The sequence below is a fragment of the Sciurus vulgaris genome (assembly GCF_902686455.1).
Source record: "Sciurus vulgaris genome assembly, chromosome: 9".
NCBI classification, from domain to species: domain Eukaryota; kingdom Metazoa; phylum Chordata; class Mammalia; order Rodentia; family Sciuridae; genus Sciurus; species Sciurus vulgaris.
Window position 1 is genome coordinate 23,278,011 of NC_136469.1, and position 17,723 is coordinate 23,295,733.

General features: G+C 37.2%; 1 protein-coding gene across 5 annotated transcripts in view; it reads left to right on the forward strand.

Moving 5' to 3' along the window:
* Positions 1 to 17,723, forward strand: part of HHIP (hedgehog interacting protein) — a 110,011-nt gene that overhangs the window by 66,733 nt on the left and 25,555 nt on the right. For all 5 annotated transcript variants that reach the window (XM_079154150.1, XM_079154151.1, XM_079154149.1 and 2 more), the window contains exons 11-12: positions 1,398 to 1,479; positions 17,225 to 17,373. In XM_079154150.1, the coding sequence (XP_079010276.1) occupies positions 1,398 to 1,479; positions 17,225 to 17,373 (231 nt within the window). The remainder of the gene's footprint in view (positions 1 to 1,397; positions 1,480 to 17,224; positions 17,374 to 17,723) is intronic.

A 17,723-nucleotide genomic window follows, 5' to 3' on the forward strand; every position in this document is an offset into this window, starting at 1 on the left:
AATGACTCACAAGGCTGCGGCAGAAGGATTTCAAGTTCTAGGCTGGTCTCAGCAATTTAGTCTCAAAATAAAAAGTAAAAAGGACTGGACCAGTGGCTCAGTGGTAAAGAACCCTTGGGTTTAATCCCCAGTACCAAAATAAATAAACAAATATATTTTTGATGAAATACATTTTAATGTGAAACTCTCTAGCTTTAATTCAAGAGCCATGTAAGAAAATGAGCAAGGTTTCACACCTTTGAAGCAAATAGTGTTGAGAGTCTGGTGTTTTGGGTGTGTTACACTTTTCAACCAAAAAGTCAGATTGGCTTTGTTGTGAGGTAAGCTTATAAAGTACTTGACCTTATGACTTTTCCCCTTTTCATTTTTATTTTCTCTGTGGAGTCTGAATTTTTAGTGTAAACCTTGTAACATCCTTTTCAGAAACAGGAAAGTAGTTATATGCACGGTAATAGAATGGAATAGAGAAATACAGAATACATCAAACACTATTTCATGAGTGAGGACAGAATGCAAATTTTAAAGCCTGGTAAACACAGAATCACAAATACAGCTTCTAATTTTCTATTTATGTGACCCATTCTATACATTAACCTATGATATCTATGTCTCCCTCACTCCTTCTCTCTCCCTCTCTCAATATTTATTTTAATATCTTTTTTAAAGTTAAAGACTAAAAATGAGCACCCCAATTCCATCCAGCCTCAAATTAATAGTAACAACCTGGTAACCAAAACCTTTCCATCTTGGGCAAAACAATAAGTCAAGATAAAACTTACTCATTCAACACTTATTCTACAGATATTTATAGAGCAGCTACTCTGTTCTAAAGGGATGCAGTAATAAATAAAAACTACCAACATGACATTCAGATGGTAAATGAGAAGGACCCTCATAATCTTTTAAAATATATATGCTGTACATCAATGGTAATAAGCACTTCGAAGAAAAATCTAGCTGCAGAGAGGGGTAGTTGGGAGTTAAAGAAGTACAGTTTTCAATTCTGCAGTCAGAAATGGTGTACTTAAGCACAGAATCAAAGGAAGGGAGGTGACCCTAGTAGAGACCTGGGACAAACCTGCCTCACATGTTAAAACCAAGAGGCCAGCAGGGCTGGGAAAGGGTGGACCAGGGGCAGCAGACGGGGTCTAAACAGGCCACTGTCAGGACTTACTTTTGCTCTGAGAAAGGATGAGCAAGGACTTGCGTTGGAACCATAATGGTATGTGAAAAGAAGTGATTGGCATCCAGAGTTCAGGACGCATCCTGAAGCTAAGACTAATGGCTCACCGTCATAATCTGCAGGCAAAGGAGCTTCCTGAAGAGGAATGCACACAGGTAGAAAACAACACATGTAATGCTGTAAATTAACTTATTGTTCTTTCTTTTTTCAACAGGTGAAGTTTACATTTTATCAAGCAGTAAGAGTATGACCCAGACTCACAACGGAAAACTCTACAAAATTGTCGATCCAAAAAGGTGAGATATCTTTTTATTCTTCTCAGTCAGGTAATATTCTTCTTCCAGTTATTTCACTTCATTCCAATGAGTGGTGGAGCAGTTTTATGTAGCGGTCAGCTGGGAGGCACACATCACCCATCCTGCTGCACTAAGGGCATCCTGAGAGCACCCTCTACTCCATCTACCGGGGCTGCACTTGACCTCTCAGAACTTGAAGAGTTCATTCATGCTCTGGTCACCCAGTGTTGTATTTGTGAAATCAGAGTTCCAGGTTAAAAGCCAGGGGAGGAACCCGACGTGTGAGGCGGTGGCTTAGGCTCTGGTGTTGGAAGCAATAAACCCCTTATTTTTGAGAAAACGAGAAACATACTGGCAGACGTTGCAGCTGCTAGTATGATTTTTGTTAGGTCATCAGGATAAGTTATTTTGGCAGTTCAACATCTGAGCCTCATTTCGAAACTATCTGAAAGCTCACAGCTCTCATGAAGACAGCTGTGACCAAGCAAATGAAAACTGAAGAAGCGCATTGTTATTTGCCTCAGCAAAGGGAAGGTTTGACTATTTTAATCCTTTAAAGAATATGTTCATCCTCTCCTGCTCCTTCCTATCCACCCATCTCAATTATACAACTTGCCTATCATCTTGAATCATAATTAATCAGTTGTTAGTTTCATGCATGAGACCCAAAGTACCAGAAGCTGCTAAAATTATATACTGTCAAATAGTAGTTAGAAGTTTAGAAAAAAACTCACTATGTAGCAAGACCTGGGTGTCCTGTTAGGACCATTAGGTAGTGTGGAACACTAGTAGTTCTTACTCTTCAGCCAAACCATGCCGCACATTCCAGATTGCTTCTACATTAGCTTTTTAGAATTTTAATACTTTTTCAAGAGAATAAATTCTGATAATCTGAAAAGTTAACCAAAGGCATTGGTGTAATTCCATTTTTAAATTACTATCTGTAAATTGTCAGTTGTATGTGTTTTCCTGAAAGAGTCACTGATGAACGAAACGGATATCCTCATCCCTTTTTTTATACCATAAAGCATTTTCTTTCCTGGGGAAACTATAGGTTGACATTGGTTCCTGCAGAACAAAAAGAATAACCCATTTTAGCCAGACACAGTGGTGCATGCCTGTATTCCAGAGGTTCTGGAAGCTGAGACAGGAGGATCACAAGTTCAAGGACAACCTCAGGAACTTAGTAAGACCTTGTCTCAAAATGAAAAACAAAAGGGCTGAGAGTGTAGCTCAGTGGTAAAGTGCTCCTAGGTTAAATCTCCAGGACCAAAAAGAGAGAGAGAGAGAGAGAGAAAGAAAAAGAAAGAATAAGCCCCACTTTGAATGGTCTCTGGACAGTATCATGTGTCACGTGCTGATAGCATTGCTTCCCTTTCGACAGTACCTGTCATCTTTCACAATGGGAAAATTATCCATCCATACACAATAGGTATTTTTGCTTCTTGAGTGTGAAACCAGTGTCCTCTTTAAGAAAAGCAAAGAAATGAATGAAAAAAGCTATCAGACATGTAGTTGCTTATTGAAGTTGGCAACATTAAGAATAAAATTAAAACTAATGTCAATGCATGGAATAGCAGCTTTCTAATGATTTTTGATGAGGTGTAGAGATTTCACTCACTAATCAAATGCCATTAGTTTCAAAATAGTCATTCTTGCTCCATTATGTTGTCAAAGTCGATGTGGTTTTGCCAGCCTTCTGGTCGTATTGTAATGAAGTCTCCCTTCTCACAGAAAAAAAATCTGTCTTCATCTGGTTTGTTTAGTCTGTTGGTGAGTGGAGGTGGATTTTACACCTTCAGTCCATTATTAGGGTCTAATTACCAGGGTTGCCGTAAGGGACCTTGGCTTATGATCTTAGGGCCCCCTCTAGTAGGGTGGTCTCAGAGTGACATCCTGAAGGCCTGACTTCTCATTATGGTGCCTGTTTCTGGTGAGTCATGTCATGTGTGGGGCCAGGGTTAGGATTTGTGTTTGCTTTTCAGGAGGTGGGGGAAGTGACAGAGTCCCTAAGACATCGTCCTTGAACACAGGCATAGGCAAACATTTTAAAATCAAACTGTCTATAAGAAAACTAATGTTTTCATAAACATTTGTTGGGAGCCTCATGCTGTTTTGATTTGAATGCCAACGTTTATTATTATTATATTTCTCCCTAGATGAGCTGAAGTTCTTTATAAGCAGACACTTAAGTATGTGAATAGGATTATTTGAGAAGTATGAGCTAATTACTAGCATAGTAGTGTTCAGGATGTTAGTGTCACAGCAAAAATGTTTTTGTAGAACTTTGGAGGCAGAAGTTGAAGAGGGAACATCAACTTTAAAAAAATTACAGATATTCCTTGTTATGTCAAATATCTAAGTCAAATTAAACTCTTAAGTTAATTGTATTCTTGTGGAGAACACCCCAGACTTGTTAGAATAATGTTTTCATAATAACTTTCAAACATCAATGACTTTGTGGCCATGGAAAAGAAAATACCAAATTATAATTTTTTTTTTTTTCATTTCTAGAAGTTACATTCTTACTATAGGATTTATCCTTCTTTCTTTCTTTCTTTCTTTATTTATTTATTTATTTATTGCAGTTTTTGCTAGATACACACACACACACAAAATGAGGTAATTTAGAAATCATATGCAATATCTCGAGTCATTTCGGCAAAAGCAGATGCGTTTCCAAAATTACCACTCAATCGGTTAAGGACAATTTGGTCTAGGGTTATGAATTACCTAATCATTTACATAAGCTTCAGGTCATTACACTGGGGCCACCTTCCCAGAAAAAGATAATGAGATAACCTGCTATGAAAATCAAATGTCATTACTTGTAATGAAACGAAAAAGAAAATTCAAAAATAAAAGAATACAACCATATTTCCCTCAGGCTTACCTAGCATTCAGAAATAATGTAAGAAAAAAAAAAAATCACCCAGAGGAAAACAGCATGGGAATGAATTTGCCTTCAGGTCAGGACATTGAACCCACTTACGGGATATGCTTGTGGGTGGAGCATTCGCCCCTCATGGCTGATTGGCGGTAGGATTGAGTCAATACCAGTCACCTGGCTGGCTCACCCAGAACTCAGGGTTCCGAAACATGTGAAGTACTGACTTCAGCATGCCCTGACCCGGGAGACAAATAGATGTCCATACACTGAGCACAGGCTCTGGGTAATGCTTCTAGCTTCACTTAGTAGTGCCATGCTGCACTAATCAGGAGCAAGTGTGTCCTGGTAGGACAGAGTCAGTTGTCTGCTCTCTGAATCTTCCTCAGATGGAATCTGCCCACATTATTTCACCATGCTGTGCCCGACTGACATCCAAAAAGTACAGATGATCACTCTTTCTGCCTCATTTCTACAGAAGGACCCAAAGAGATAAATAATGTGTATAAAACCTATTAAATCTTTAGTATTGTGGGTGCTCTTTCCATTCATTTCATAATTATTTTCAGGTAATTTCTCAACATTTGAGGTTCTCTTAGTTCCAAAATTGGGATAAAGAGGTCCATGGAGGTTTAATGAGCATTTATTTAATACCTAATTTTCAAATGTTCAAGTCTCATCATTGATACTTGGTCTTTACTAAATCTTTTCACAACTAATCAAATGGTGCTGGAGGATGGAATTAAAGAACTCTGACAGAGTTCTGTAACTTCCAAGCTTTATTTCTACAGAACACATTTTTTCTGTCAATTATGAACAGATGGTTCTTCCATATTTTTTTCAGATGAACCTAAACCAAATGACTTTTCTTTTAAATTTTAAAATGTTTCTAGGGTTTATTTCTCCAGGAATCTGGAAGACGAAGTGTTTGTTTATTATGTTGATTTATTTCCTTTGTACCCACTGTTACCATATTTCAGCACGTTGCTTATCTGTTGCCCAACCACATCGCACAGACCATTTCTTTAAGAGTTAGTCAACTAACAATGCGAATTCCAGACTCCAGAGGTCATTTTATAGAAATGCAGTATTTCCAAACTCCTCCATGACTAATATCAAAACTGCCCCTCAGGTCTCCTTCCCTACTCCTCCCCCTGGCTCCCAAGATGCCATTTGTGCCCTTTGTTTTTTCTTCCTTAATATCGTCATCCTATCCTTTTTTACGCTGGATGCTGAAGACTGAGCTTCCCTCCAAAACAAGCATCTCATAAGGGGAAACGGGTTCTGTTTATCCTTTGCATGTGACTCGGGAGCTGGCAGGCAGCTCTATCGTCATAAAGAAAGTCATACATAATAGAGCAGCTTTAGCCCAATAAGCCAGTCTAGTCCCAATTCATCAGCCCACGTTTTATGCAAGTGGCCCCCTAAGTTGATAAATTCCCACAGTGCCTGTTGACCCAGCTGCCAAGTCCTCTTGCAGCAGGTGGTGCTTTCAGGGCCACCCTGGCAGTAATACAAACTGTTTAGCAGCTCCATTGACCTTTCAGCTATTAACAGGGATACAGGCTCCACCAGGGACTAGTTTTCAAACATGACCGAATTTCTTAACACTAGAGGTCATGAACAAGTATATGCCCTATAAAAATCCATTCAGCATGGTGGATTTGGAGTCTGAAGAACAAGGAAACATTTTCCACATTTTTTGCTATTATTATTAATTCTGCATCTCCAGTAACCAAACATGGATATACACTTATCTGCCTGTTTCTATTTTATTCCTTATATACTACCTTTCACATGTGGTAAAATACCTTTCTAACTGACAAATCTTTCCTAAGCTGCCACGTAGCATCTGGAATTTCCAAGTTATTGTACCAAAGAATTGGGCAAGATCAAAGTCAAAACTTCCAAAGAATGAATGAATGTACTATGTCATAAATGGTAATGGACTTAGAATAACTAGAATTTCATTCATACTGTTGCAAGATTGCATATGTATGTGTATGTACGTATTTATCTATATATTTGTGTGTACTTACAGGGGTCACTCGGGCAATAGTTACATAGGGCCAACGTGAAATGTTATATAGGGCCATTTCTTATTCCAAAATGAATAGAAAAAACAATTTTATCCTTTTTATTTATTAGTATTTCATAGGTATACATAATAGTGGGATTCATTTTAATGTACTCATAAATGCATATAACAGTTTTCTTCATTTTAATCCCCAGTACTTTCTTTTCCCCTCCCCTTCTCTCTTCCACTGAACCACCTCCTCTACTGTATTGGTTTTCCTTAAAAAATAGAAGATATTATATAATAATCTATGGAAAAAAAAAAAAACAATATAACCATCCTACTGGACTACTGGGGATTGAACCCAGGAGCTTTATACCCCTGAGCCACATCCCCAGTCTTTTTAATTTTAATTTTGAGACAGGGTCTCGCTAAGTTGCTGAGGGTCTCATCTCACTAAGTTACCAATGGTTGGCCTAAAACTTGCGATCCCTCTGTCTCAGTCTCCCAAGTTGCTGGGATTACAGGTGTTTGCCACTGTGTCTGGCTACCACGTTACTTTTAAATACTTATATGTCTAATTTTTTTTAGTAGTCATATGCCTGTATTCAAAATGCTAACAGATTTATATTTATAAAATGCACAACTAATTCCATTTGTTCCCCACTTTAAATCCTTCACTGATTTCCCACAGCCATTAAGATATATCTAAACTTTATTTTTCCCCAGATTTGTAGCAGTATAATGACTAACAAGAACTGTATATGTTTATAATGTACAATGTCTCTCCTTATTCTTGGGGAATATTCTAAGATCTCCAGTGTATGCCTTAAACTGCAGATAGTACCAAATCCTCTATATATATGTAGGTGTGTGTACACACACACACACACACACACACACACATATATGCTTCTTTTTCCCCCAATGCATGTATACCTATGATAATTTATTTTATAAATCAGGCACAGTGAGAGACTGAGAGCAATAATAATAAAGTGAAACAATTATGACAATATTGGGCTGGGGATATAGCTCAGTTGATAGAGGACTTGCCTACATGCACAAGGCCCTGGGTTCAATCTTCAGCACCACAAAAAAAAAAAAAAAAAAAAAAAAGTGTAACAATATGCTGAAATAAAAAGCTATTTAAAATGTATTAATAGCTTATTTCTGGAATTTTCCATTTAATATTTTTGGATCACGGTTGATCACAGGTAACTGAAACCTCAGAAGGGTATAGGGATAGATATACAGCATGATGTTTTGATAAATGTGAAATGATTACATGAAACTAATTAACATATTCACATCTCATGTACTTGCCACTTTTTTAATGGTGAGAATATATATGTCTTCTGATATGTATTCCCTATTTCCTGGAGATGTGACATGATCACACCTCTCAAAGGAACTTTGCTTTATGCTAATTATATTCTCTTTTTACTTAATCAGTTTTGAATGTTGGACTATTAGCCCTTTTAGTAACTGCACAGATTGCTATGAAAACAATTAAATTGCCACTTAGAAATGGCATTTGTTGAAATATGTATAAAATAGAGAACATGAATAATGAAAAATATCTTCTTCAAAATGAGACTCATTTATTGTCAAACTCTCACAAGCATTTATTTCGAGTCCCATGCCCACCCCTACCCCACCATTCACCCTTTGGGGACAGTGCTGCAAATCTGACGTCATTAGACCTTCTGAATATCTTACTTGTACTGAAAGGACACAACAAACCATATTGCAGTAACTCAGGGAAAGGAGATCTACTGGTCACTAGATATGTCGAAAACAGAGGCAAATTTTGTAAAAAGACATATCTACAGGAAAGCGTAACTTACAAAGAAAAAAAAAACTGCATCTTAGTGTTATTTTGTTACTAAATCATTTGGGCTAAGTTAAAATATTTCTTGCTTAAAATAATGACTTCTTTTTCTTAACATTGGTAATTGAGTAGCATCAAAATTTTGGAATCTGCCACTCCAGTTGTCTTGAGAGAAAATGTAAACTGAGGTTTTGGGGCTCTTTTGTAGGACAGAAACTTGTTTCAAATTTTAATTTTCCTTTAAAGCATTTAGTGATACTTTAAATTTCTACCTTCATATGATAAGTGAATAAACACTAGTAGATCTGTTGTTCTGCAATTAGTGGGAAAGACCTAAGAATTGATTTTTCAGGGAATTTCTAAAAGAAAAAGACTGCATTCTTTAGGTTTTTGAATTATGTTGTAATCAAAGTGATAGTTATTTATTCTACTTGCTACTTTTTTGTTATCTCTCTCCTGAATTAATTTGACTCAAAATGAATAAATTCAGGACAAACTCACTGGTATTATGTTTTCATGAACATTAAAAATGCCTATTTTTTCTAAATACAGGCATTTTTTAAATTTAAGACCATAACATTTTCATAAACTATGTTTTATGAATTAAGCATTTAAGTTAAGGATAAGTTAAAAGAATAATTAGGAAGCAGTGACATTGACTTTTTTGGTTATATCCTAATTTTTCAGTTTTTTTCCTCATATAAGAGTAATACAAATATAATCCAAGATTTCTGATTTTATGAGTCTACAGTTATTTTTTGTTTTCTTCTCGTGTTCAAGATAGTGTTACCTGATATGGAGGGAGAAAATAAATGAGGATGTGGTCCCATCCCCTGAGAAACTTATTTTACTGCTGTGAGATTGAACATATTATCAAAAACATAAATTGTATTATCTGAGATAATAACACTTTGGAACAAAAAAAAATTACACCCAAACATTATACATTATATATTGCCAAATTAATCATCCAGAAGGTACTGAGGTACTATGATTTGGCCTCTGAACCAATGCTGTTTTGCTACAGTGAGATTTTCTTTAACACTTTTGAGCTCATATATGAAACTAGTGGATGTCTGTCTGATATGAATATGCACATGAATATGTGAACAATCGTATACAGCTTTTCATGTTTCTGCACAACATGAAAACTAGGTAGCTTACAAGTAAATGTAGCCAGAATTTTAAGGAAAGAACCATATCCTTCGCCCACCTATTGCCCAGGCAGAGCCTTCATAGCTGAGTGATCATATATAAAGTGCTAATACTATACTGGTTTTCCCACCCCAAAGAGACATCCCCAGCCTGACATGGCTGTCTGTGGGTTGCACTGCCTGCTAAGTTCAAAGCTCCACTTTCATAAACCATCTTGGTTTTGCCTGTTTCTTTGTGTGTGTGTGTGTGTGTGTGTGTGTGTGGTGTTACATGAGCACTAGACTCCAAACCTCAGATATGCTAAGTAAGCACTCTACTACTGAACTATATCCCCAGCCTCTTTATAAAACTTTTAAATTTTGAGGGCAGGATTTTACCAAGTTGTCCAGGTTGGCCTCAAATTTGTGATTCTCCTGCCTTAGCCTCCAGAGTGGCTGAGATTACGGGTTTGTGCCACCACGCTGGGCTTTGTTTTTGCCTGTTTCCAATCTCCCCAGGCAGCCTCCAACTACTGTTGAGCTTCTCACTGAGTCACCCAAACTATCTCCCAAGGTACTAACTTTTGTTTTTGTTAATGCTTTAGTTACAGCATCACACAGATCTGGATTTTCCCTTGTCTGATAGCCAACTTAGGCTGCTAGAACAAAATATCTGTCTGGCTTGAATGACAGACATTGATTTCTCATCAGGTGCCAGCTTGGTCAGATTTCTGGGAAGCCTCTCGTCTTGGCTGTAGACTTGACTTCTCAGTGAATCATTCCACAGAGAGTGAGAGGGAAGTTCTCTGGTGACTGTTTTAATGCAAAGACACTAATTCCATCAGGGAGACTTCATCCTCAGGAAGTCACCTAAACCTGGTTACCTCCCAAAGGCCCACCTCCTATCACATTGGGAATTAAGCCCTTGACATAAATTTGGGAAGACACAGAAGCAATCTAGAATGCCTCATAATGTGATTCTGTGAAATACAAGATTTTTCAGGAACGTGTGCTTTGAAATTCAATAGAAGCATCTATTATTTTATATTTACTACTAATAATTGTAATTGACCAGTCTGAAGTTAGGATATTGCAAACATAGTATAACAAATGGCTAAGAGAATTTGATAAACTAGACCTTGTCTTTTTATCTAGAAGTAGATAATATTATCATTGTTTATCATTTCTCCTAGGTTTTTCTTTTAAGAAATCTTATTACCATTTCACATCCTGATTTTCCCATGGAAATATAGACAATGAGTTAAGCTGATAAATTTAATGTTGGATGTAAGAGATACACATTCCCTTTCAGATATGTGCATATTATGGTGATGGTGGTTGAATAGTGAGATTAATAGGGCCTGAAATGTGGGTCCCTTGTTAACTTTTCCTAAAGTAAGAAGGTCAGTTGAGTGGGAAGAATATTGGGACAGGAAAGAGTTCCAGTACTGTCTGTGACATGAAAGCTGTTTGATCTCTCATACATGTCCTGATCTTTTAAATTTGGAAAGAACCAAGCCAGACTGCTGTCCTGTGAATAAAGTTAACATGAAAGTTATTGAAAGATGTAAGTGACTTCCTCAGTTGCTTTTCTTAGGGTTGCATCTTTAACCATAGAACAAAATTAAACAGGTATTTGTGAAATTTCTGGTAATCTTTTTAGCACTAGGCAGCCAAACCTGTGTGGACTCACCAAATCACTCCTGCTTCTATGTTCTTTGAACTTAGCACCAACTCAGTTCAAGGTGCCCAGGTGCTAAAACCAGTCAACAGGCTTAGTGATCATATGAAGTGAGAGAGTGAACCCCGCGTGAGGGAAGAGGCCTAAACCTCAGAAAACCACAAAATAGAGAAGACAGCTGAGGCTCAGCCCCATTCTTTTTCAGCACGTTTCAAAACAGAAAAATCTCTAGTCCTGCCTAGAAATAAGATAGAACATTGACCTTCTCCATCCTAACTTAGAATTTCAGAAATATTTAGTACAAGTGATAAAAGTTTAATATGATATATCCTACACAAAAATTCAGAGGCTATTCTTGAATTTAAGTATTCTTTCCCTTTATTCTAATGTCAAGCTTACTTGGAAATATATAGAACAGTATTTTTGCAATACTAACATATGATTTAATGTCAAGGAAATGGCATTTGATTTCTTAGTATCTTCAAACAGAAAAAAATGCTGTTAGGAAAAGTGTATTGCCATCTACCAGGCATGACATTCCAGTTGGATCAATATTGCATGGTTACAAGAAATAGATTCCATTTCCTCTGCTCTTCTACCTGGAATATGGTTGTATTATAAATGCATGAGATTTCTCACACCCCAAATGAATTTGTATGTCAAATTCAGTTAAAAATCTACTACCAACTGGCCAAATATAGTCACAAAATATACTATCAATCCATCTGAATCTAGAATTATCTTCCTCTTGAGTAAACTGACACAGAAAAGAGAAATGTTGACATGTCCAGGAACAAAATTCAGTGAGCAGCCACACTAAAGACAGTTATGAGGGTAAAGAATTACTGTGGGTATTAACCTTGGAGAATGTCACTAAAATAAGCATTTAAAAAATGACACAGCTATTAGCATCCAGTGCTTGTTCCTCTGCCTCATGAATACAGGGGAACAGTAAAATCTATCCCAACAGGAGACATTTTCCACTTCCTTACTCTTTTGAGGTTAAGTGCTGAGTAATGGTTTTAAAAATAATGGTGGTTAAGGGATATCATTGTATATCAAAACTGCTTACATGAGGAATTCATTCCACCACAAAATCTGCTGTGTCATAGAAAGACTGCCTCCCTGTCCTGAGGAGAGACTCCACCCAACTGTAAGAGCTCAGAGCATTCTGTACTTGGAAACTCCTGAACACGCTAATTACTAGCCACATTCACTGCTTCTGGCTGAAAATGATCCTAATTTAGAATAGTGCCTCTCAAACCTGAACATGCATATGAATCACCTGACAAACTTGTTCAAGTACCGATTTGAATTAGGTCTGGGATAGGGTCTGAGGTTCTGCATTTCTCAGAAACTCCCAGGTCACATTAATGCTGCTGACCTGGGACTATAATATGAATAATGAGGATTTAGACATACCAATTTTTCCTAGCTCATGAGAATGGAAAAAGCATGGGGGGAAAATAGTTTTATATGTTACAGGTGTAGGAATCACTTTTTCATGTGTCACAATGTGGCTATGGATAAAGAGTAAGATGGGCACAGTAGTTCACGCTTGTACCCAGTGACTCAGGAGGCTGAGGCAGGAAGACTGCAGGTTCAAAGCCAGCCTCAACAACTTACAGAGGCCCTAAACAGCTTAGTGAGACTCTGTCTCAAAAGGCAAGGGCTTGGGGGAGCAGGGTGCTGGGGATATAGCAATGCCCCAGTACAAAAAAAAAAGGTCATCTCTTATATCAAGTCTCCTCCACCAAGGAGACTGTAGAGAGAGGCTGTAGAATTATTACCTCTCCCGAAACCTCCAATGTGTCAGCATTTAAAAATGTGTATTACACATAATCTATAGATCTTGTTTTACAACAAAATGAATTTAAACTCTGGACGCCTAACAAACATTTCAGAATGAGCCCCTTTACTTTTTGCAAAAGACAAAATAGATTTCTGCAGGCTCACTCCGAAGGGTTGGTCTGCTTGGATGGGATGGATCCTAGGACTTCCACACACATTTACAGAGGATTTCACATTTCTTGATTTATTTGTTCATTCATTAAGTTAAATGTTACTCAATTAAAACTACCCATCATCTCACTACCTAGAGACATTCACTGTTGGCCTTTCCTGTTCACAAAAGTCATCACGTACCATGTGTGTTTTAAATTACTCATGCATCCCAACTTCTCTCTTTATTTCAAGAAAGTATCCAAACCTTTGCAGCACAACACAGAGCCAGCCAAAGTAGGTTTCTAAGAAAATGTCTTCAATTTCTGGAAACAATGCTGTATATATTAAGGAATGTTGAGCTGTTTTCTGCACCAGGCCCTCGGTGTTTCATTATCCATCATGTGAGAAGATTAGGAAATATGTTTTTCTGATTTAAATTAAATTCCAGGGCTGTGGAGATAGCTGTCAACAATGAAGCTTAATATTTTCTTACTGCAAACCTAAACATCCTCTTGGCTAAGTTTCTATTTCGAAAACCTACTTCTGACTCTGTTCAGGAGAGCTAAGGGTCCGAAGCTTAAAAAGTAATTGCCTAAAAGGACAACTATTTAAATGATTCTTATTAAACATAAACCAAACACCCAATTTTCCAGTCTAATAAAAATAAGTATGAAAATGAGTTAATCGATCACAGATACATACTGGAGATTTTTGCTTGGCTCCTGTCTAGGTATGAACATGTAGTATTTATGTATATTTGAAATGGTCTGTTTCAATATGGCAGTAAGAACAAAATCCCCCTTTACTGCTGCATTCTCTTGTCTCCTCATTTCACGTAAAGGGGACATATTCTTAGTGGAAGGGAGATTGTCACCATAACAAACATCATGTAGAGGGAAGTGGTGGGGGTCACCAGTCTTTGTCAGATTTTGCCAAATATGTTACTAAAAAAATGAATGTAAATGCATTGACTTTAATTCTCATCTAGAAAACAATCCTATCTTAAGGTCAAGCATACCTTGACTTTTTTGACCTTTTGCTTACTTACAGGGATCATAGCTAAGACAAAAATGCATTGTTTAAATTTTAACTATGCCTTAGAAGAATTTTATAAAAATTAAGTTGATTTAGGTGCTAGAAATATAGCACGTTTTTAGTGTTATGTTTATGATACAAAAGTCTAGCAATTATATTTTAATGATATCCTTCTCCTAAATAATTTATGTATTCCTAATATCTACTAACATATAAAAGAAACAAATGCCCTTTTAAAATTTTACTTTCTTATTAATTTTATTCATTCATTCAATAGATTTTTATTAAGCATTTTCCATGAACTACATATTCTTCTTGGTCCTGGGAGATGAGGAAAAGAAAGAAAATATTTGTTCTCACAGAGTTTATTTGGGAAAGTCACTCCTATAAACATGCCACTTAATTTAATAAATTTATTGACCATCAATGCAGTATTTTTCTAACTCTAATGTCATCTCTCTATATACAACCACCAAAGTAGTTGATCTTCTTCCACTACTTACAGATTGAAACTGCAGATAAATGGCATTTTCCTCTCCATCCTAAACTACTTCCTCCCTTATCTGTGTTCCTGGGAGACTTCATGTGCACCTGTTATCACACTGCATGTACTTCTGTGTTTACCTGTCTTCCCCTCGTGGTCTCCATGAGGATCCAGGCCCTATGATGTCTTATCCCCATGAAGAGTGAGGGACCTGAAGACAATTGAGTATATAACTCTGCCTACAAAGAACTTTCTCTTCAATGGAGAAGGCAAAGAAGAGATAGAATAACTCATTCCTTAAGAGACAAAAAGTTCTTTAACAGATGGGCAATCTTTCACGTGAATTTCGTGCTAAGGGAGCCCTAATATAATACAGTTTTAAAAGAGGGGAAGATTTATTTAACATGCTAATGAGGAATGTTTAGTTACCAATTTTATAAAAGAAAAAGAAGATACCTTTCTCAGGTATTGACATTAAAACTTGAGGGAACTGAAATGTTTATACTTGACAGCCTTTCAGTCTTATACAAGTGAAAATAAACAAGTCCAAGTATGAAAGAGTTACGTGTGCAGATGGCATTTAATAAATCTTAGGCAAAAATTAATTCCTTCCATAATCTGAGTTTCCCATGTATGTGAATGTTTGTGGAAAACAGCTAAAACATGTGACTAAAGGATCAGTAGGGACACAAGGATGATGTACTCCACCCTAAAAAACTGTCCTTCAGCATTGGATCCCGTTTATCATGCCCTCATTCATTTTCCCTTTGCACAATAATCAGTGTCCTGAAAATCTTGCATCGCCCATAACTTATGATAGCTTTGTTAGTAACTCTACTTCCGTCTTATCTTTTCTTAAATGAGTCATAAAGAAAGTGAACAAGTGATAAGGAACAGAAATTAGACACACAGAGTTCTACACTATCAGTTACTGGTAAGATTAGAACAATCCTCATTTACTGAATGCCACATCCTAAAATGATCTTGGGCCCCGGGATCCAAAGAATCCTTCTGAAAAAACTGTCTTATGGTGGGTCATCGCAAATGGCCAACCATCATCTCACAGCAAAACAAAAATTCATGAGAAAGAAATAGAGCAGATGTGAGGGAGGTACTTAACAAAAGCAAGAAGGCACGAAAGACAGTGTCCTTACTTTTCTTGGTATAACTGTTTAACATGCTCTCTACCCTATCGCAGTCCATCCTTACTCCCAGAGGGACTCCTTGGGAAACACATGGAAAACATTTAATGCTTTCTGAATGAAAGTATGTTCAGTTTATGGAACGCCTTAAGGACCTTTCACATGCATTGACCATTTCCAGATTTAAATAAGAGGCTGACTAGATTCGTGAGAGTTTTCTGAGTTGCTCTGTGGGTTGCAACCACATGACTTCACGTACAGTAGAACTTTAATGGGGAAGAGGAGCTGGAGAAGTTTCTGCACATCTTTTATGTTTTGGTTTTAATATACATGGCTTTGAAATCATTGTAGAAAAAGCCGGAGATCATGTGCCAAATTATTATCACTGTCTCTGTTGCCATAGGGACATAACAGCTATCCAATTTCAAGAAAAACAGTCTACAAGGCTTAATGATTTGCTTATCTCAGGAAGCTCTGTAATTTACCTCTTGGTGATCTGCTCTCTAGTGATCATTTTCTCTGTTTGGCTCTTAAGGAACCCAGTTGGGCTAAGGGTCTAGCTCAGTGTTAAAGCACTCGCCTATGTAACAGGAGACCTTGGGTTGATCCCAGCAACACACACACATACAAAATATCCTTTAAGGACCCTGGGCCGCTTTTTCCATCCTAATGCAGTAACTTGATGGTCATGACATTTGTTTACATCCTCAACTGAAAGAGCCTGTCCACCACATTACAGCCCCCAGTACCATTGAAAGTGTCACATGGTTTTCCCCAAGGTTAGATAATGAGCAGTTGTGACCACGTTGCCAGCCTGACCCGGATTGAGTGAGAACTTTACGAAAACAGAGGAACCATGAGAATCTTTCAGAAACTCTTGGTTTCCTCTCTAAAGAAAAGAAAAGAAAATATATTAAAATAAAAATAAATAAAAATAATTCTATTTCTGTGCATATGTACATAAAAAATCTCCATTATATTTGCAGAAGCTCTTTGCATACAGAGTTGAAAATTTGACCCAATGAAATAAATACACACATACATAAATATTATGACAACCTTTCAAGAAAAATTATCTCAAAAGGAATGTAAAATGAAAATGAAAATTGATTCTCAAGCTAGTTAGGCTACAAGTGTTCATTTTGATGAATGCCTGTAGTCCTGTATATTGCTAACGGCCAAAAGCAAGAGAAACTGTACTCTCCCTAAATATAATATCTCAGGTACTATTCCTGAACTTTTTTGTAGATCTGTAGGGGAAACGTTTAAAAATATAAGTATACATTTATTTTTTAATTGCAATTGCTAAAAATTCTAACTACCAAATATAAAATGGCATTATATTAAATTTACATTTTCATCAATGAATTGATTGTGATAAAGTTTCTTAAAACGGTTACTATGTTCACTTTGGTTCAGAATTCTGTTTCCTCACTTGTATGAATTTTTCCATTCTTCCAAGTTGCAGGTTGACTGAGTCACTTAAAAGAAGGTCTTGCATGCTATGTAAAACTCCAAAACCACTAGATTTCAATCCAGTACTGATTTCCAACCAAACTACAATGTCAACTCTTGTCTTTTGTTGCAGACCTGTAATGCCCGCGGAATGCAGAGCCTTGGTAGAACCTGCGCAGACGCTGACCTCAGAGTGCTCCCGGCTCTGTCGCAACGGCTACTGCACCCCCACAGGGACCTGCTGCTGCAGTCCAGGCTGGGAGGGGGACTTTTGCAGAATCGGTTAGTATTTTTGTTGTCATGAGAAAGACCGGGGGAATGGGACTGTCCTTCAGTGCTCAAGAACTCAGCATTAGTTCCTTCTTCTAGAACCATCTTGGGTTGAGAATACAGTACTATGAATGCCTACTTGCTTCTGAACTTATAAATGAGATCTTTTCCTTAATGTAAACCATTTGCATGGGTAAATTCATGACAAACATGAGAGAACTTTAAATGACTTGAGTCTCTTCAAAAAGTAAAAAACTGAAAACGGCCCAGCCAGGTCATCTCTACATGTGCTCAGCCCTGGGTTCCGAGCTCCACATGAGCCAGTGGCTTGGTGTTTGCCAAGCCCCTACCCGTGTGCTAGC